At 44.8% G+C, this 21474-nt stretch overlaps 1 protein-coding gene across 9 annotated transcripts in view; it reads right to left on the bottom strand.

Moving 5' to 3' along the window:
• ADGRB1 (adhesion G protein-coupled receptor B1) overlaps window positions 1-21474 on the bottom strand; it is a 280607-nt gene that overhangs the window by 19716 nt on the left and 239417 nt on the right. For 6 of the 9 annotated variants that reach the window (XM_038127279.1, XM_038127283.1, XM_038127286.1 and 3 more), the window contains 5 exons: window positions 19467-19552; window positions 13756-13854; window positions 5716-5887; window positions 4484-4579; window positions 1816-1870 (listed from right to left, as the gene is read on the bottom strand). In XM_038127279.1, the coding sequence (XP_037983207.1) occupies window positions 1816-1870; window positions 4484-4579; window positions 5716-5887; window positions 13756-13854; window positions 19467-19552 (508 nt within the window). The remainder of the gene's footprint in view (window positions 1-1815; window positions 1871-4483; window positions 4580-5715; window positions 5888-13755; window positions 13855-19466; window positions 19553-21474) is intronic. The other 3 variants (XM_038127280.1, XM_038127282.1, XM_038127285.1) reach the window with 3 other exon arrangements.

Here is a 21474-nt window from a genome sequence, read left to right as displayed (position 1 = left end):
CACTTTTTGAGAGGAGGAGAATCTCCAGGCAGACCAATACAAATTCTATACTTGGATGCTGGCAAAGGAGGGGAAGCTTAGGCTGTGGGCAAGCTGCTGATCCAAGGGCTCCTGCCATGAAATCACGTGAAACAAATCAGCTCCTTCCCTTCCTCTGGGAAACTCAATTTGGGATGAAGAGGTGTGGTGGCAGATCCAGAAAGACTCCCCTAGAGGAGGAATCCGGGGTCTGCAGTGGTTTACAGCTGACTCCGTGCCTGGTGAATATTCCCTGAGCATCCCCTCGACTCAGACATGGCCCCACACACACATTTTTCACATGTGATTTCTTGGGACTGAGATATTTGGTGTCAAAAGAGAAGGAGAGAGACAAACGAGGAGAGGCTGACAGCTAGAAATTAGATTAGAGAGTGTGAGACAGGAAAAGAGAAAGATAAAAAAAATGGAGAGACCCTGAAAAGAGATAAATGGACAAAAGAGACCGTGAAATAAGATATCACAGGGGTAAGTGAGATAAATATACTGTGACTGTGATAAGCACAGGGAGAGGGAGTGAGGCAGAGAGATGGACAGGAAAAGATAAATAAGATATAGATAGATATTAGACAGATAAATGATAGTGACAGTGATAGACAATACACAGAAACACAGTGACAGGGACAAATGTTGACAGATAGAAATACATAAACAACAGGTACAGCAAGACAGACAGCTGAGGACAGAGATAAATAAGTGATTGTGAGACAGAACGAAAGAGATGAATTATAGATAAATACATTAGAAGCAGATAAATAAATGATAGATGAGATAAAGAAAAGGATAAATGAAAAGGACAGGTAGATGTTTATAGAAAGAGAGAGAGGAGGGGAGAAAGAAAAAGGCAGGGCAGGGAAAGGAAAGAAAGAGAGAAGGAAAGAAGACAAGAAAAAAGGCAAGAAGGAAGGCAAGATGAATAAAAAGACAGAGAGAGAAGCTTTGCCATAGTGGTAAGTGAACACAGACTCTGCTGTCCCTGGCTTGAGAAGATCCTGGTTTGGAAGATATGAATTATGCAATTCCCAAGCAAGCTGGTATTTCTCTTGCTTGGCAGAGGGGAGAAGTCTGGGAGGGCAAATGAAAACCTCAGTATCTACAAAGGGTAAGAAAAATAACCTCAGCCAAAAGGTCAGGCATGCCGGGACCAGGAGAGGATGAAACCTGCAGAGAGGAACAGGCAGCCAGGGAGAATCCAGGCAGCACAGACACCCCTGGGATTACTGGGAAAAGGGGCTGTCAACTCATGCACATCCCTAGGACCCAAAGGAACCTGTGTGATGAACACACAGCAGAAAGGAGCAGGCAAAGAAGGAGAAATCCAGCCACTTCCAGGTGCACAGAAGAGCCTGGAGCCACGTGGAGTGGTGGGAAGGCTCTCCAGATTCCAGACTTTCTACAAAGACACCCTTCATGAGCACAGAGCTGCCTGAGGTTGGCATGACCCCGGCAGGGGTTCCTGGTACAAAGAAGGATCGCAGTAGGAAGAGATGGATCCCATCTCTTCTTCCTTGATGCTCTTCTCTGCCACCGTGTTACATGGCAAAAAACAATTCCTCAGAGGCAAGGCTTGATCTCAGTAAAAAGGCCAAAAAAGCTACAGGAAAATAGGAAAAGCAAAGGGAGAATTAAGGGTGTTGGTTTTTTTTTGGCTGGAGTTGAAAGGAAGGGCAACCCTCATGAGGACATGCAAGGCACCAAGACAAACACAAAAGAAACAGAAAGGGAAGAAAAAAAATGGCCTAGTTCAATCCCCAAACCAGGTCACTTGCTGATTCTCACCTGTGATGTGCTCACCTGATCTACAAGCCATGTCCACGTCCTTCTCGAAATCGGTCTGAAAGACAGAGAACACAGGAGGATGTGGTCAAAAGGGGGTGTGAAGGACAGAAAAACTTGGAAAATGCCAAACCCCCACTTTATTAGTGAGGTGGGCGCAGCCTTTGCCAGGAGAGTGGAGGGGAGAAGTTTGGCTTGGATTTTCAAACATGGAAAACACATCACGTTTTTCCACCTGTTGGCTTTTGAATTTCATCACTGATAAAACTGGAACGTTGCTTTTCAACTGGGGTCCATCTGCTCATCCACTCACTTGTTCCTGGGCTGCAGATTAAAATATCTTGCTGGAATACATTTATGCACACTCCTAAAAAAACAGGGAACAGGTTCCTGGCCCAAACTGTTTTGGATGTATCACTCCATACATAAATTTAAGTGGATTCCCCACCCTTTATTAAAGAGATCTGGGGATCGTGCTGGGAATGCTCCACCCCCACTGGGCTTTTTTGTGATCTGTCACCAAGTCACATGAAGTGGGAACAAGTCTCTGCTTCTGACACTCTTAACATTTAAAATCAATGGCTCTCACAGGCACAAAGGCTGAATAACTTTTTCAAGTGGTCTGCGCAGCCAAAGGGAACTCCTTTCTTCTCCCAGGAGGAGTTAATCCTTTTTCTGAAGCTTTGAGCAGATAACATTTCAAAGAACTGGATAAACTGAGTCACAGCAGGCCGTGAGCTTTCATGGAGTAATAGGGAAGCTGCAGACTGGCAAAAGGTAGAAGAGTTCACTGATTATTTCTGGTATCATTTCAGAAAGACACTTAACATAATTGTACTAATGTGATGAAATGAAATCCATTTGAATACTGAGAAGAATGTGGGAAAAATCCCCATCCCCCTGGGATAAACACTCAAATATTAGCAGGTTGAGAGCCATGAGTTTTTGAACTATCTCAGCCTTCCTGATATTAATTTTCCAGTAAATTCTTTTGGATATCAAACAAATCTGAAAAGAACAGAAGAGAAATACGACTGAACTAACATTCGAATGGGCAAATGGGATGACACAGAAAAATATAATCTCATTTTCATGATAGGAGTTCCACAAAAAATGCAGCTGAACAGCCTGCACTAGTTCTGCTGATAAATAAATGAAAGACAGGTTTATATTTAATACCAGTCAACAAGATTTTGTGGGGGAAAAACAGTTCTACTCCTCTAAGCTCCTTTTCACTAGCTGGGCAGATCTGGAGATAAACAGAAAAGTAACAGCAAAAATGTCATCCTGCAAAAGCTTTTGATTCCTTCAGTGATTTTACAACAAAGTAACATTGTACCCCTCTAAAAATACCAGTGAGGAGTCATCACTCACAGCCAGATTCCGCAGCTTTTTTGTGCTGGAATGTGAGGAAAGTGATTGTAAGCTCCCTGCTCCTCCACACACCCATCAGCAGCCCAGGAGGAAATGCAACATTGCTAAAAAACTCGTAGCTGACATAGAATTTCCCAAGCTGGCTGATAATGAATGGAAATGTGGAGTTGTACAGAGATGCAAAACCCTAAAACTTGGGATGGCGACAGCAGACTGACAATCACAGGATCCACCTTTTTTTTCAGGTTGCTGAGAATCTGGAGGGGGTTATATAAATAATTTGAAGGGATGTGATTTACAGAGGGAGAATAAGAAGGCTCTGGGTGTTAACTTATGGGAAAGAAGATTGAGGCTGGGTTTGATTGTTACTGAAGAAGCCAAAGCACCAGGCATGCAAGGGGCCTTCTAATTACCCATAATTAGGCAGAGCGAGAACCTGTCTGAAAATAAGGAGACTCTGCATTTAAATGAGAAATGAGACACCTGTTTTTAGCAAACACCACCGAGGTGTGGTGGAATTAAAGCTCTGCTGATGTCTTGACTCCAAGATTGTGCTGTTCGAAATGAGGCCTCGTACTCAGGCAGAAACTGCTCAGCACAGGAGTGACAGGAAAAAAACATCACTGGGTTGTGCTCTAGCTCTAATATTATCCAGGAGCTCTTGGAAATTGCTCAAATGCTATGATTCTCCTGATATCTTTATCTTAACCTCAGAAATTAAATGTTTCTTGCATCAGCTTCATCATAACAGTGGAGCAGATGCAGGGCTAAGCCCCACAGCCTATTCCTTTACTGTTTGCAAAGGACTTACACAACAGGACCACAATTTACAGAGCTTAAACTATTCCCAGGGAAGCAAAATGTGCTTTTGAGAGAAAAAAAAAATCCCTCTGAGACAGCATTTTTTATGGTAGTAACCAAACAGACTGTAATTAAAACAGTATTAAACTACTACTTCCTAGCTCCAGCCAGAACAAGGCAGCTTGATGGGAGATGAAAAGGTCTGGAAGATATGGGAGGTGTATTTTGGTTCTTTATTTTTCTGGGAAAGAAAGGATCTCACCAAGATGTCTGCAAAACCTGGTGTGCAAGCTTGAGAACCTTAAAATTACAATGCAATGCCCCAGATCTGCGTGAAAAAGTCCATTTTAAGGGCTGTGTTTGCTCAAGCAAAAGCTTAAAGGAAATAAGAATGGTAAATTCAGGATCTGGGATGGACAGAGCCCTCTGATTATCAGTTATGAGTTAAAAATCCCCCAAAACCCCCTACTAAAGGGGAAATGGGAGATTTCCCTACCATTAGCTGAGCGTGTCCGTTCTGAAATGACCCCCCTGAGTCTCCATTCCCTTCCTCCTGACGATCCACAACCCGGCACTTCACAGCATCCTGGACCTGCAGGAACAGATTGGCAAAGGTCAGAGTCAGACTGACCAAACCAGGTTAAATTCTGCTGAAATCCGAAATAAAAACAGCCCTTGTTAGATCAAAAGGACACAGACCCTGCTTTAGCAGCATCCAGGCACTTCTTTCACCTGGTTTATGTGTTACATATTTCACACACTGAAGAGCAACTCAACAGTTTTTCCAGCAGCCCTGGGTCACTGCCTAGGTCACTTCCATTTGCTTGATTTATACAGTCAGGAATAAAAATGTCCTTTATTTTGCAGCTTGCAATATGTTTTAAATGGATGCTCCCGCATTAATCATTTATTGGTGTCTACAAAGTCTGAGTAGGATCCTGTAATATAAATCTGATCCCAAACTCACTGAAATAATTGGAAAAAAAAATATCCCGGTGTCTGCAATGGGAGTTAAATGCAGACTCATATTCATAATGCAATTAGTGGAAGGAGTCTCAGCCAAGCCAGTGGTATAATTCCATTGATTTCATTGGCCTGACATAAGAAATTAATCTGTTTTACTGAATTTAAAGGAACTGTAAGAAGATAAAATGAATATTGAAAAAAAAAGCCCCTTCCTGTCTCTGTTATTAATAGTCTCTCCACTCTGTAGGATGAAAAGAATAAAAGAAACATAAAAGATTCGTCCTTTTCTTCCCTGATATAATTCACCATTTTAAATCTCCACAGGGAGGCTGAAGAGAATTTCCTCAATTTCCTTGCCTGATTATTGCTGGCTGCACTTCCTAGCTGGAACATCAAGGTGTTAATGCCAGCACAGATTTCACCCTGCAAATCTCAGTGCATCTTGCCTCTCCTGAAATCACACAAATGACTTCCTTAATGTGGCATTTTTTGGAGGTGGGGTGTGAACATTCTGGAAATGAGAATTTTGCTGGTAAACGAGCAAAGCCTGTCATGTTATCCCCATCACACCAAACTCCACCCTGATTCACCCCTCCTTCCCTCTGACCAGAAATGTCACGGTCATTTTTGTGGTCACGATCTCCCCCAAAGCAAAATTTGTAGGGTTAGAGAAGATACCAGGCTGGCTGGGCACTTTTCCAGGTGGTTTTTATGGGAACATTAACATTAATTATATAACAGATAATGACCCCTCCCTCTCACCTCCCGCCTGAGGATGCAGTGGACCATGACGATGACGAATCCCTCCAAGGAGTCGAAGACGGCGAAAAGGATCTGGAAAAGCGCCGAGCGCCGGTCGGTGATGGCCAGGACTGCAGACATCCAGGTGAGAGCCAGCAGGGGCAGCACCACGCAGGAGCTCCAGAGGGATGCCCTGTCAAGGGAGAGGGAAACAGAGCTCAGCTCCACCTCACCCACTTCCAGGTGGGGTTCTAATTCAGCCTCCCGATCCCACTGGGCTGTAGAGGATTTCTCCAGCCAACATCTCCGTGAGGGAGACTTTTCCTGAGCCCCTCTCCCAGGGAAGCAGGAGGAGGCTGTGCACACTCATGCCACCCAAACAGAGGGGACAACTTCCCAACGGTGCAGTCATGCATAAAACTGGAGGTGGGGAGGAAGGATGCGGATCCCTCCCTCCCCCTTCCACGCCCTTCCCACTCTGCCCCTAATCCACCACCACGGCTTTTCCCAAGGGAAGGAGACAAAATACAATCACTGCAGGTTGCCAAGGGGGAGGGGAACAGTTGCAGCAGAGACTGGTCTGTCACGATGGCTGTTGGTACTCGGGTCACAGACACTTGGACTTCCACAGCACATGGAAGACACCAACACTGGGACGTGTCACGTTTTCAAGTGACTCAAACGGACAGGCAGAGAGCTGATGTGCAGACTGAAATATCTGTATTTCTCCTTTTAATCTACAGATTATGGTCCCCATGACACTGGGGGACTAAAACCTGACCTCATTTCCCTGTGGTCAGAAAATTTTCAGCTTTCTTGTGAGATCTCCCCAGCTGATGCTTTGGCAGAAAATAAAAAAGCTTTTTGTTCCATGTTTGACCATTCTTGCAAGTTTATTCCTGTGTGGACATTAACTTGAGATTCAAGCCACATCTCCATTCACGAGACAGAAAACTGGACAAAACAAGTTTTCTGTGATGCTGCCCCAGGAAACTCCACTTTAGCTGTGAATGATGGCCCTGCAAATGGGAAAGCAGCTCTTTTCCCAAGGACTCTTCAGGCATCCATTTCTCCAACCAAAAAGAAGATCCCAAATAATTTTAACAGCTGACTAGGGAGATTTGAACCTGTCACTCATCCCATCTATTTGGCACCAAGAATATGAGGAGAATTTCTCTGTGGGCTTTTACCTAACAAACCAGAGAAGGCCTTGAATAACAAGAGGAGCTACAAGAAAACCTTCAAATACAAACAGATACAGGCAAGACAAGAAATTACAGGACAGATACCATGAAACACGTTTAGCAGTACTTACATGGGACTTGCTCACCATTTTCTGATCTATGACCAAGGGTTTAATGTTTACTTGCTGGTTAGCTCACAGACCTCAGTGAGAGTTTTACCTGAACAAAGCTGGAGCTTGGATACAGGTTTTGACATCAGGATAGAACACCCTGGCTTCATTAAGGGTTTTTCAAGGATTGTTACATCGGTTCTGCAATGACCACACACTAAAGTGACAGTTTATTTTTATAGTCAGAATTAGACCCTGTTTGCAAGTACTCCTACAGCCTGTCCACCCTTGGATCTGTTCCTTCATGGTATTATTAAGGAATTTAATTGACCTAAGGGAGCAAGGAAATGGAATTATTTTTCTTTTTAATTAGAACAAGCATTATGAGGCCTCTTTGTAAGGTAAAGGCCATGACATAATCTGATACCTTGTAATTTTATCTTGGATGGCAAATGCTGTTCTTTAATGCCCAAGACAAACTATGATTTTAAAGCATTATTAAAAACTACAAAAAAACCCCAGCCCTCAACCAAACAACTCCTAAAGAGAAATAACTTCTTCCAGTTCTCTGAAATCTGCCTCATTACACTGAAATCTCTCTTTGCTGTCATTTGTGGTAGTGCCTTCATAAATCTGGCTAAGCAGCAAGTATGTGAAAGAAATATCAGAGAGGCAGAAATGCTGGAAAGATTTGGTTGATAAGAAACCTTTCTAGATGTGTCTTCCATGCAAGCATCAGCCAACACAACATGGCTGAATAGATGAAATAAATCCAGCAGCAAGGAGAAACCACAAAGTTCCCTAAAAGCTGATGGAAAAGGTCTGTAATAAACAACTCTGCATCCTGGAATTATCTGGTGTTCCAGAACAGTCCTGGAACTCCCATTCTGTGGGTGTAACTTCCACCAGTGTACAACCTGGCAATGGATCTGTGCCAGGTCTGACCTGAATCTGGGTGGGTTTTCCATTCCTGAAAAGAACTGCAGGCTCATAACGACAATGATCTGGATCTGGATCCAGGACTTAGATGTGGATCTGGGGTTGCAAGGGGTGCTGCTGAGAAAGTAAACTATATGTAAATTATATTTCTCTTCAGCAAATGGTCAGATTTGAATCCACTGGTTTCAAAACCTGCTTTAAGAACGAATTATTTGAGTCAATTTGCTCTGCCCTTCCAACCAGATGATGAAAACAACATCTGCCCTTCCAGCTCAGCTGATGACCACACATTCAGCTGGATCAAAGCAGGATTTTACCAAGTTGTGCTGACTTACATTAGCTCAGAGTTCTGCTCTCTTTGTAGGCACCTTCCAGGTGCCTTCTCAGCAGCATTCATCCCTTACAAAATTGATGGAAATTCTGCTTGCTACTTAAATGCATCATCTTTATTCTCAGGCAGCAGGTGGCAACAGGTCACAGGAAATGGATCTCACTCTAATTTCACTTGCAGGGCTCTGCTTAGATTTTTGAAATATTAAACTCCAAATTAAAAGCTCCATTAAAGAAATCTGATACAGGCTGAAACTTCAGGTGAAAACTCACAGGAAAACAAGTGGGTTTTCTGTGAGATTGCCCTTAATTTTACTTGCTGTGAGCTGAATTCATAGCAAGACTCATACCTCAACCACCTTCCCACCTGTCCCTTTTTTCAGGAGGCACAGTGAATCCTTAAAAGATCCCAGAATTACCTACAGGTTGTAAGGAATATCACATTAGGGTGCTTATCATGAGATGTGATATGAAATGATCAATTCTTATACAAAGATATTGTGACCACCTAATGGCTTTTCATGGATTAGCCATGATCCATAAATCCATTACTTTTATTGCTTGGGACAAAGGAATTAGCTGGCAGACCCTCTTATTTATCCCATTTGTGACAGCCCTCAGGACAAGTGACAGCAGCATCCCATCTGAGGTTGGAAAAGACCTCTAAGATCAAGTCCAAATATTTTCCCAGCACTACAAAACCCAGCACTAAACCATGTCCCCAAGTGCCACATTTACAAAGCTTTTAAATCCTTGCAGGATGGGGACTCCAGCATCTCCTGGACAGCCTGTGCCAATGCTTGATGATCCTTTCAGCGAAGAAATTTTCCCTGATATCCAACCTGAACCTCCCCTGGTGCAACCTGAGGCTATTTCCTTTCATTTGGTTGCTTGATAGGAGAAGAGACCAATCCCAACCTGGCTCCAACCTCCCTTCAAGGAGTGATAAGGTCCTCCCAGTCCTCCTTTTCTCCAGGATAAACCATCCCAGCTCCCTCAGCCACTCCTAATGTGCTCTAAAATGTGGGGTCTACCATGGGAAACACTCAGCCTTATGAAAGCACACACCAGACCCTGCCCTGGCAGTAAGGATTTGGCCAAAATGACAACATCTATCTGTGGTTTTGTCCTTTATGCAGCTGGAAGCGTGGAGAGTCTTTGTCTTTGCAAAAGAAGCAGAATAAATGGATTGCACTTGGAGGGAAGCAATGGAAAGAGCAAAAAGAATGGGTTTGGAGATAAAGATCTACATGAAGAAAGATGAAGAGTCCTGCACCCTGAGAAAAGGCAAGTGCAGGGGGACACACAGGACATGCCAATAAAGATGTAAAGGGCCATTACAAAGGGCAAAGTGATCGATTATTTTCATTACTCAACCCTGACAGAGCAGCAGCAACTTAAGTTAAAGAAGCAGCAGAAGGAAAAAAAAATACTTTATAATTCAAAAGCAGCTCCTGGAGAGGAGCTCTGAAAAGGGAATTGGTCGCTGGACTCAACAAATAATGCATGGCTCCTTACACACCAGCAGTTCTGCTGCAGGAAAATCACGGTACAGGGATGTGCTTTATTTATTCTCTCGTGCTTCTGGGCTCCTCTGACCTGTATTCACAGAATCACAGAATCATGGAATGGTTTGGGCTGGAAGGGACCTTAAAAATCATCTAATTCCACCCTACTGCCATGAGCAGGGACACTTTTCACAAGACCAGGCTGTTCACATCTCCACCCAACCTTTTTAAACACTTAAAAACAGTTCCTCCCAAAAGCAAGAGTGTTGTCCCAATTTTAGGGACACTTTCAGAGCCAATCCCTGTAACTCAATGCCTATATAACCAATATCGGAAACCTATCTTGGTTAACCAAAAAAGAGGAGAAATTCTGCTTGCTCTTCCCTTGCACAGGCAAAAAAGAAACACCTGCTGTGATTTCTATTCTCCCCTAAAAGATTATTCTACTCCTAGTAGCTGCAATATAAATAATAAAATTAGGGGAACAGGAAACCAAATGCCTCTAAACTGCCCTGAGCAGGCTGGTCTGGTGAAAAGTGTTCATAGTGGGGAGTCTGGAATTAGATGAACTTTAGGGTCCCTCCCAACCCAAACCATTCTGTGACGATTTTATGACACATGAGACAGGCAGGTGATGAGGCAGCTGTGACCAGACTGCTTCATTATTCACCTTTAATTTAGGAAGGTGTTCTCTGAGAGTCCAAGAAGGACTTGCAGGATCCAGGTATTACCCCCAGGTAAGGATAGGATTTCAAATTCCTTGAACCACGAGGACAACACTCTCCTGAGGAACATTCTCCTTCCTAGACCAGCCATGCATGGAAGCACTGACTCACATTAATCCTGGAATTACAACACTGGCAGAAACTTTGACATCCAAGACTCCCTAAAAGGATATTGAGCCAATAAAAAAGGGCAAAACCCTTAGATGGGAGAATTGACACGTGAATTCCTAAGGATTTAAGAGGAATGATGATGATAATGGTCACAAAGAACCCCTGATACTGGCTCTGGGGTGGGGTGCCTGGAAAAATACACTGTGCCAGGGTTTTAGTCTTGGGCCAGTCTCTTCCCACTGGTTGGAGCCTGAGAGTCCAGATTTCCAATGAGCTGCTTGGCAAGGGTTCATAAAATCATGGAATGGTTTGGGTTGGAAGGAGCCTTTAAGATCATTTAGTTTCAACTCCCTGCCATGGGCAGGGACACCTTCCACTATCCCAGGTTGCTCAGAGCTCTGTTCAACCTGGCCTTGGACACTTCCAGGGATGGAACATCAACTTCCATCCATCCATCCATCCATCCATCCATCCATCCATCCATCCATCCATCCATCCCTCAGCACTCCCTGCTATCTGCAGTGGATTCCCTCATTCACAGCAAGTACCAAGAAAAGCCAATCCCCTGAGACACATTTTCCATCTCAGATAAAATAATTTTCACAGGTAGCAAAGACAAATTAAGTACAAGGCAACATTTTGCAGGCTGAGGGTACCCAATGGGCAGCAATAATTGGGAGGAAATGTGGGAACAGAGGTCTTCCAATGGCAAAACCTGCCCAAGATCTTCTTCAGCACAGCCTAAAGGAAAGGATTTATTTAACCCACATCTGTCAAGTCCAGCTAACCCCTAACAGGTCACAGACATCCAAAGATTTCCATTTATCATTCCCCAGGTCAAGAAATCACACCATTTCCAGCACTTATTTTTTCCACTTCTGTCACTTTTCTCTCCCATCAGTTCCCTCTGTTTTCCCTCCTTTACACATCCCCTTCTCCGACCACAGATCTCCCCACAAAGATTTCCAAAATCCAAGAAAAACAGTCTAAAGGATCTATTTCTCACTCCATGCTATCCCAGAAATAAACATCTGAGAGCTATGAGAGGGAAAATCAACCCCAGCAGGAACAAGGCAGGAACACCCTTGATGTGCTCTGCACTAAAAAATTATGGCTCATTCCAGGTCAGGGAGGAGCCAGGAAGCCTCATGGCATTTAATCCACATTCCAAGACTCCAAAACTGAACAGCAATGCTGCTGCAAGGTCTGGGAGAAGGGAGCCCAGCAGAAGGGTGGCAGTGGCATGAAGAATAATCAGAGTTTTGCCTTTTTGGCAACCTCATTTACAAGAAATTTGGAGGAGGAAAACCAGGAACAATTCAGCTGCAGGATGAAGTGGATCACAAGAGGAAGTGAGTGAACTTATTTGTGTATTCCTCAGTGTTCCCTTTGCAAGGATAAGAGCATGGGACACTTGAGGACAAACAACAAAATTGATACTGGACACTGTCATCTGAGGTACCCAATCTGGTGGGAAACAAAACAAAAAAAAAATCCTCTTACAAGAGCCCTCCAATTTCTGTCAATCCACTTAAATTAGAGGAGCAGGATGAATAGGAGATCTGGCTTTCATATCCCCTTTTTTCTCCTGATTTGGAGATGAATCAGAATTTGTGATTTATCGCAGACCAGTGTCAGACACTATTGGAGAGGGACTTAAGACTGTTTAACTTTTAAAATTAATTTACTATGAACAGAAAGCCTCTCCTATTTAAGAGTCTAATTTATTAATAGTAAATCTATTGCTGGTTTAACTTTGCTCTGCAGTTACAGGAATCCAAAAAGCAGCAAGCTGCTCATTCCAGACTTGTGGTACACATGTCTGGTCTGATTCCATCTCACCATCTCAGCTGGGCACTGCTGCAAAAGGTGAGTAAATGACCTTAGCAGTGAAAAATAAATCAAATTTTGTTCAGTTCTTGATTTCACTGAGAAAACCACAGAATCATAAAACGGTTTGGGTTAGAAGAGGCCTTAAAGAACATCTCATTCCAACCCCCTGCCATGAACAGGGACACCTTCCAGGTGCTCTTGAGTTGATTTTCTTTTATCTTTTTACATTTTGAGATCTGGCAATCGGCTGCCTCTTTTAGTTTAGATTAATTAAAGGCAGGAATTTTCAAACTGCAAATGATCTGAGACTGTTTCCCTCACACGTTTTGCATGTACTAATTTAGACATCAAAACCAAAGTGTAGCATCACTTGGATGTGATACAGATAATAAAATTTCCAAAAGGGAAGGAAGAAAGACAAACCTTCCCTCATCACTCTCCCTCCAACCTTAACCTTTGTGAAAAAAGCCAATGACATAAATAGCAACTTCTCCAGCAGAACAAAGCTCTGTAATAATTTTTTTCTTCTCTTTTCTTTTTTCTTTTTTTAAGCCAACTCCAGCAGCATCTAAGAAGAGATTTAACAGCATTTGACTTTTGTAACTCAGAGCTATGAAACACTTTAAGATTTTGAGAATTAATTCCAAGTGCTTTCAGGGGTCCAAAAGAGGCAGTCAACACTTATCAAATCAGATCTGCAGGCCTACGAGGTATTAAACTTAACTTCAGCATAAGAGCAGAAAAAATCCACTTAGAAGTGATTCACCAACTCACTTAAACCACACACAGTGCTCTGCAGCCTCTGGAGGAAAACACTCAAGCAGGTGCTCAAGCGGTTGACAAAGCTGAATTTTGGAGTCCCTGTCTACCACCAGAATTACTGGGAATCACAGCTTTAAGTCTGGAACTCCAAGAATGGAGCATTAAACAAATTAAACCAATTAAACACGGCTTGCAACAAATGCAGAGTCCCTTTGTCTTCCATGGGCTGGTCACATGCTTAAATATTAAATCTAGGCATGTCAAAAAAGTGCTTTTCAGGATCCAGCCCATCAGCTCCAGGGGTGTTGCAGGAGCCCTGCCCTACTCATGGCCCACAGAATGAGGTCAGGGAGAGCTGGGGGATGTCAGGGAGGTGGGCAGGGACATGGGGAGAGAAAACAAACATGGGCTGGTGAGTGCAGGGAAATGGAAGAGGGAAATAAAAAAAGTAACTGAAAAGCGAAAATCAAAACAAAAAGGAAAAAAAAAGGAAAAAAAAAAAAGAAAGTGGAAAGAAAGAAAGAAAGAAAGAAAAGAAGTTGAAATTAGAGGAACTAACATGGCGTTACTGGTGGCTGTGGCCGAAACTTCAGCAGAAGAAACTACTCCACACTTGGAACATTTGAGCGTCATGCCGTAAAGGGGCACTGCCATCTGACTGCAATTAAAACCAAAAGACTGAAACAAAACAAAACACTTCGCTCATGAGCACAAACGTCGAAAGGAAAGGGAAAGAGAAGCCAAAAAGAAAGGAAGGAGAAAAGGGAGCCAACCAACCATACCCAGTTTGGGAAGAGAAATGAAAGACAGGCAGGAATTAAAACTCTCTCATCTGTACCACTCCAGATGCGGGGAACGGGGGGAAATGGACAACTCAGAGATTTGTTGGTGCTGCTGGAGAGGGTGGAACTGTGTTGGGGAAAATCTTGCCAGATTCAGGGTGTCTCTCTGGCACCCACGGAAGAGAAACCAGTACGGCTCTCCCAGTCTCCACCTCCTTCTTTTTGTTTGGGTTTTTTGGCTTTTTTTTGAGAAATTACTCTTTTCTCTCCTGGCCTTTTTGCTCCAGAACAAAAAAGGTGACAGGGTTGTGCAGTAGAAGGCAAGAAGTAGGGCTGTGGGGGCTGTGCCTGCTTATCTTCTGTCCTAAGGCAATGCAAGGGATAAGTCACTTACTTTCTCTGACTGGGAGCTGGTGAGACCAGGACAGAGGCCATTCTTTGAATTTTGATCAGAGGCCACTTTTTGGGTTTTTGGTTCCCTCCCTGATGAGGGATGGGACTCTTTTACATCCTGAAGTTAATCCTGAGCTTGGGTGTTTCCCAAGCTCCCTAACCTGTCCTGAAAGAAACCCAAATGGCTGACTGCTTCTGACACATTCCTTCTCTCACATCCTGTTCTGGAGCCCAAAACATCTTTGGGATGAACCCTGAGAATTATTCCCACCTGTTGCTCCCACCTTTTTTTTCTGGATGGGACCAACCACAGAAACAGCCCACTGAGGGCTGCTGGAATGAGGGGATCTGCTAAAGCACATCCTTGGGATTTTTAGCAGCTGATGTGTGGGAACCACCCCCCATTCAGCTCCTCTTCATGAGCCCAGAAAGCACATTAACTTGGCACTGGCTGTGTTTTTTCCCAGAATTTACTGGTTGTGTGCTCTCCCTGGTCTGCACAGATTCACACCCACGTCAGATCTGGCTTGGAAAACGGGAAGGAGTCTGCAAAACTTCCCCCAGACCTTCCTGCTGTGCCTGGCATCAGAGAAGACACAAAAATCACTGCCAGAGGACAGCACAGGGTCTGTCATCCCTGGAGTGTGTGGTGGGGATGCTGCTGAGGGAGGTTTGCCCCAACCAGGAAGGGTTTTACGGCCCTGCCGTGCCTGGGAGAGAGATCAGGGGACTCCACAGAGCATTTCTTAGCTTTGGTGGCTCTCTGTTCAGTCTCACTGCAAAAAGACATCCTGATGAGCACCAACACAGCAGCAGCAGTGGGCCCAGTGGCCCCCTTTCAAGTGGCTATTGACTGGTCTTTTCATTAATTACAGCGACATAAGTCATCATTCCCGTCCAGAAAAATGAGTAAGGCATCCCACAGAAGCTTTCAGACACAGAGGAAATTAGCTCCTGTGTCCACAGATAATTATCTTCCAGGAAGGATGGTGTAAATCCTGTGAGGAATGGCTGAACCAAAGATAAAGTGGGTCTGGAGAGGCATTAGGTGCACGACCCTTAAAAAATAAAAAAATACAACAGCTTATCCCCAAATCTATAAGCCACAAAGAACAGATAAGCAGAGAGACAGAGAGAGGCAGAGATAGGCAGCAAAAAGAAAAAAAGTAGATTGACTTGAGGAATTTGATGGGAAACTGTACCAGAAAAAACATGAATGACATTGAATCACAGAGAACTGGCCAAAAGACCACTGTAAACACACAACTGTAGCTGCTGTTGGGTGTGTTTATGCAGAAAGTTGCAAGCAGTGGGCACTGATGTGGGTACATTTATCTCCTAATTCCCTCTGGTTGGGGACGTGAGGTTGTTAATATATTGAATTTCCATAACAGGTTTAGATTGGCGCCTGTGCATATGAAAGGGAAGCTAATTAAATAATCACAGTGAATAAGGCCTTCATTTAATTCAGCTTTTTCTGCTTCCTAAACACCCACAAACAGCTCATGGGCTCATCTGGTGTGTTCACTGGAGCCTGGACTTTGCTACCTTTTATTGAGCAGTGCTTTCCACCATCCACAGCCCGAAGAGGAGGAGCACTGCTTCCAACAGGAACCATTCCCAGAGGAAGGGCAATCCCAATCCCTTCCTGTCTCAGTGGAGTTATCACCTTCCTAATCACTCTCTCCCCTCTGTGCTGTCACAACCTAGCTCTGTTCCACCCCATCAGGACACCTGCACAGAGATTATTTCACACAAGGTTTTGGGGCAAAGACTCCTTGGGTGGTTTCTGTGATCAACAGAGATAAAAGAAGAGGTCCTTTAAGGGGGGGACAAGGCTCCTGTCTCTCCTCAGGAGTGGAAGAGGAAGCCCAGAGAGATTAAATTGAGCCAAAATTAGCCCTGGTGAATATCCTTGATGGTCTCATTCTTCCTCCCTGCCTGTGTGAGCACACAAATGTAGAATAAACACGGGCTGAATACATTTAAAATTCATTTTAAAGGCTCCTGACATTAAAATATTCATTTTTTGGTAGTAATCCCTTCAAGAGAGCTCAAACACTGGTGGTGGAGTTGTCCACCAACAGAGACTGTTCTCTGGGATGGTTTTCTCCATTCCCAGACAGGTTTTGGCCTTTCTCCAGCTCTCCAGGTATTCACACCCCCTTCTCTACAGCCTGGCATTCTGATCCACCAATAAAATCACTGGCACTAGAAAATCTCCCTTTTCTGACAGTTGTGACAACAATAATCACAGCTATTTCCACTGCTAAGTACAGGGCAGAATTCTTGTGTCTCAGGCATTATTTCATGAGAACTGTTGGCGCTGATGAATCTGTGACAACCAATCTGTGGCGTGTGTGCTGGGCTGCTCTTAACATCCAACAGCTCTTTTTTTTCCCTATTTTTGAGGATTTTTTTTCCACCCTTTCAAAAAATTGTTTTTGCAACACTGCACCATACTTCTTGCCTCTGCTAAAGGAAACACAACGTTTCTTTAGACCATCTCCTCAGGTCCAAACATCTCCAAGGCCATTACTCGTTCTGATTTTCTTCAGATCTACCTTCCAACACGGTTCCCAAGCCCAGGCCAGAAGCAGGGAACTAAAGGGAAAGGGGCACCAGGGCTCTCAAAAGTGCTCCCACACTCTCAGCAGGGGCACTTGGGAAGGGAGAACAAAACCATTGAGCACAGATAAGGCTTAAAAGTGCTGCACACACACACACGGACACGAAAGAAGGGGGGAAAAAGAGAAAAGAAAAAAACAAAGAACATCAGAAAAATGACGTTTTTGCTTTTGTTTTTGTTTGTTTGTTTGTTTGTTTTGTTGCCTCGCAGATTTTGTTTTTAAAGCCCAACTCTGAGTGTGATCAATAACCAGCCGCTGTGTATTAAATAAGGTCACTCCGTGTGCAGTTTGGATTAGAGAGGGAGGGACTGAGAGGCAGCAACTCGCTGCTCTGCTAATCCAATAAACCATTTATTGCAGCGCTGACTTTCAAGTGCAATTACCCTGCTCCAGACCCTGCCTTGCACCCTGGGTGGTTTTTTTTTGAGTTCTCTCTTTGTCAAGAAGGCATCATCCAGAATGAAGCACTTGCTTCTTAGCAGCTGCTTGAAGCAATGCACCAAGGTCACTTCTTCACATATTTTTCAACCCAGCAGCAGCTGGTATCTCTGATCACCCAAATCTCCTCTTGTTTTATGGCCATGGCGCTGCTCAGGCACCAAAATTGCCCTTTGCTGCACCCAGGGACCCCAAGGTTTGGTCGTGTCAACACTGCTGATAAACCATGAGCCTAAACAGGTCCCTGTGGTTTTTCCAAAATCATTAAGAGTGGAAAAACCTCCGAGATCAAGTCCAAACTTTGACTAAACACCTCCATGGCCACTAAACTCTGTCACAAAGTCCCAGGTCTACTTGTTTCTGGAGCACTTCCAGGGATGGTGACTTCACCCCTTCCCTGAGCAGCCTGTTCCAAAGCCTGGTCATCCTTTCAGGGATGAAATTATTCCAAATATCCAACCTAGACCTCCCCTGGTGCAGCTTGAGGACATTTCCCCTTGTCCTGTCACTTGTTACCTGGGAGTACATTCTGGCCCACACCTCACCACGCCACTCCCTATTTCAGGGAGCTGTGAGGAGGTTTCACCTGAGCCTCCTTTTCTCCAGGCTGAGCCTCCCCAGCTGCCTCAGCCACTCCTGGTGCTCCAGACCCTTCTCCAGCTCTGTTCCCTTCTCTGGACACGCTCCAGCCCAGGAATGAGGGGCCCAAAGCCGAATACAGGATTTGAAGCGCTGGATAAGAATTTGCCTCTACCCTGGGTTTTGCCTCCATCACTCAATTAAAAACCAGTATCAGGAATAATGAACCTCATCCATATTATGCACCCTTGCCCTCTGAGACTCAGCGGAGACCCTTTCTCCCTCCACTTGGACAGACAGGACATATCCATGCATCCTGTGCTTTCTCCACCAGCCTCCAAAGGTTTCAAACTCTGCCTCCATGCAGAGGAACCAGAACAGCTTTTGCTCTCCTCGTTCCTCTGTGAACAACTTTTTCCTTCCAGAACACAGCTGTTGCCCACAGTGACAAACCAAATTCCTGCAGAGATCCCTGACTTTCCCTGCAGCAGGTAAGGACAGAGCTTCTCTGACTGCAACAAGAAGCCAAAAAGGCAGGGGAATGGAACACACATCTGACCTGGGCATCTGAGGAGACTCAGAGTGTCAGCCTGTCTCTTGCTCAGGGATAAAAGCTGAGCAGATTGCAGGTTTGTTCCTGGAAATGGAGAGGAGAGGGGGTCTCATCCTGCTGGGGGTTCTGGCAATGGCAAAATAGCCACTGCCAAAAGTTTGGGAGTAACCTAAGAGAGAGCCCTGCCTGGGAGCTGCTGCCCTGGGCAATGCCCTGGGAGACACCAGGCAGGGGAGAAATGTGGAGTTAAATCTTGGATTTATACTCCAAAGGAAACCAGGTAACACAAATCCTCTGCATTCAGGAATGGAGGCTGTGGAGAAGATAAAGAACCTCAGGTGGCAGCAGAATTTTTCTCTCAGCAGAGGTTTTTAACTCACCTCTCCTACTTCATCCATCTGCTGCTCTGCTCTCTGCCAGACCTCCAGAACCCATTCTCTTCCACCACACACCTCTGCTGTCCCTGAGACACCTGCCAGCCTTCAGACACAACCCCTCTGTCCCCTAGCTCGTGCCATGTGCCACACTCAGCAGTGCTGAGTCTCTGCTGTCTCCAGGAGTTAGTGACAAGAGCCACTTTGCTCTCCCTCATTTCTGGGAGGATGTACCAGCCTTGGTTGAAGCCATTTTAACAAAGAGATGAACTTCCATGCTTCCTCCACAGCAACACAGGGCTGCTTCTTGGATTTCTGTGTCCTGCTGCACTGAATGACAGTGCAAAGACATTAAATCAAGTGTGGTGTTTTTCTTTCATTTTGTTTAAATCTGGTTTTGCTTTTTTTTTCGTTTGCATCCCCAATCTCCTTTTTCACCCTTTGCCTGGTTATTGATCACAACTTTGGGTATTTTTGGTTTTTATTTTCACTCTTTACTTAGATGTATTGATAAGGCATACCCTGCCCGTTCCTTCAGTTTCTTATCTGTTATTCCATCTTTGGATACAAGTTTGTTAAAAACCAGAATGCCAATAACCATGTTCACCTGTCAAAAGAGAAACAACACACAAGTTTTGTTCTCAAGCGGGTCAGGTCAAGCTCAGTAAAACAGAAGGGTTTCTCCCAAAGCCAGGTCACACCTCTGCAGGCCACCACCCCTTGTGTCCCCTGTCCCCCCGTGTCCCACCTCCCCTGGCCGTGCATCAGTGAGTTCAAGGCAGCAGAATGCAGCTGGCAGCAGATCAAGAAGGCTGGAGAATCATTAAGATTGGAAGAGACCCCCCCAAGACCATCAAGTCCAGCCCTCAACCAGGTCTCCATGAAGCAGGAGAGACTGGGAATTTCCCAGATTGCTGCAGGGCTGCTTGAACCCCAACACTGCCTGAGGTCCAGCAAGGCAAACTCCAGGCACAACAACAATTTTTTGGGGAGCTAATCCAAATAGGGAATGGCCCTTACAGAGAAGAGCAGTGGGTTGACATTGGCTGCTCCCCAAAGCACCTTCTGGAGTCAGAAGCAGCATTAAGAGAATGCAGACAATATGTCACAGATCTTTCCTGGTGAAACACCACTGCTGCTCTCAAAAAAAGAGGTGGAGGGGCACTGGAGCAAGTAGAAACATCATCTGCTCTGATGGGATGTCTTGGGAGATACTGCAGATGGCACAGCACGGAGAATTCCCCCAAAAAATCAGTGGGTGATATAATTCCATGCAGTCCGTTTTCCTCAGGGTGAGATCAGGGATGTCTGTGTCCATCAGAAACAAAAATCCACAGTGAAACACAGGCTGGACAGAGCAGAGATCCTGCAGAGTGACCCCAAACTCCTCCCTGTGCCTTTCCACCTGCATCCACTGCTGCCAGCTGCATCTGCTGTACAAACCCCATCCAAACCTCAGCAACACGTTAGTGACACACTGGCCCCACCCCTGCCTGGACGAGGTCATGATGGTGGAAAAGGGAGACATTCTCCTGGCTTTGCTGTCAGTGGAACAGCTGCTGGTGGCAGAAACATGTGGCCGATGCTGTTTTACATGTGGGGCTTGCAGGGAAATGTTTTAAGGTCAAATTCAGAAATAAATTCATGCGACTTTACGTGTTCTTGATTTTAAGAGATCCAAAGAGTCACCTGACTCAAAGGAAGGGACCAAGCCTCTGCCTAATTGCCTAAATCACCCTCAAAACAATGATCAATCTTTCTGCTGGCTTCACCAGCTCACTGATGTGGAGCCCACAGCTGGGAATCCACAGAAAATCTCAGAAATTGCAGTTATATTTGTGTGCATCAGCTGCTGGGTCAGTGGACAGCTGAGACCATTTCTAGAGTTCACCATGGTATTGATTCAGAGAAACAGCACTGGCAAGTCAGGCACAGTGACACAGCCAAGGATCAGCAGGAAATCAAAGCCTGGTTATGAGCCTGGAAAGAGAGGGAGCACTTTGAAATCACTGATCCTTCACTGTGGAGGATCCAAAAAGGTTTTTCCCTAAGGTGCAGCCAGGCAGGAGGAAAGGTGGGGTTGAAATGTGGCTGGATCTCTCCTAGGGCTGGCCAAAGTGTGCATCCTCTCTCCTGAGGAGCAGGGGAGACAACAAAGAGCAGTTCTGCACTGGTTTTAATCAATCAGTCAATCCAGTACATTGATCACCACAATCAACACCCTGCTCTGATCCTGGCTCCACTTCTTTCCTAAGTCAGAGATACAACATGGATATTCTTCCAATAGCAGGCAGAGTAGCTTTACTTCTTTATCTTTGAGACAATTTCCAGAAGCAAAGCCTCAAGTCTGAAATTCCTGGAGATAACCATGACCTGACCACTGCTGACCCTGTCCTCACCTCAGTCCATGAGCCTCCCCCTGCCTTCAGCCTGCACACAACTACCACCAGGCTGCTCCACGTCAGCTGGGCAAGCAAAACTGCTTCCAACAGCTCTGTGTTTAAGGTAAATCAGGATTTTTAAGAATAA

The sequence above is a fragment of the Motacilla alba genome, chromosome 2 (genome assembly GCF_015832195.1).
Source record: "Motacilla alba alba isolate MOTALB_02 chromosome 2, Motacilla_alba_V1.0_pri, whole genome shotgun sequence".
NCBI lineage: Eukaryota > Metazoa > Chordata > Aves > Passeriformes > Motacillidae > Motacilla > Motacilla alba.
This window is presented reverse-complemented; position numbering and strand designations above follow the sequence as displayed.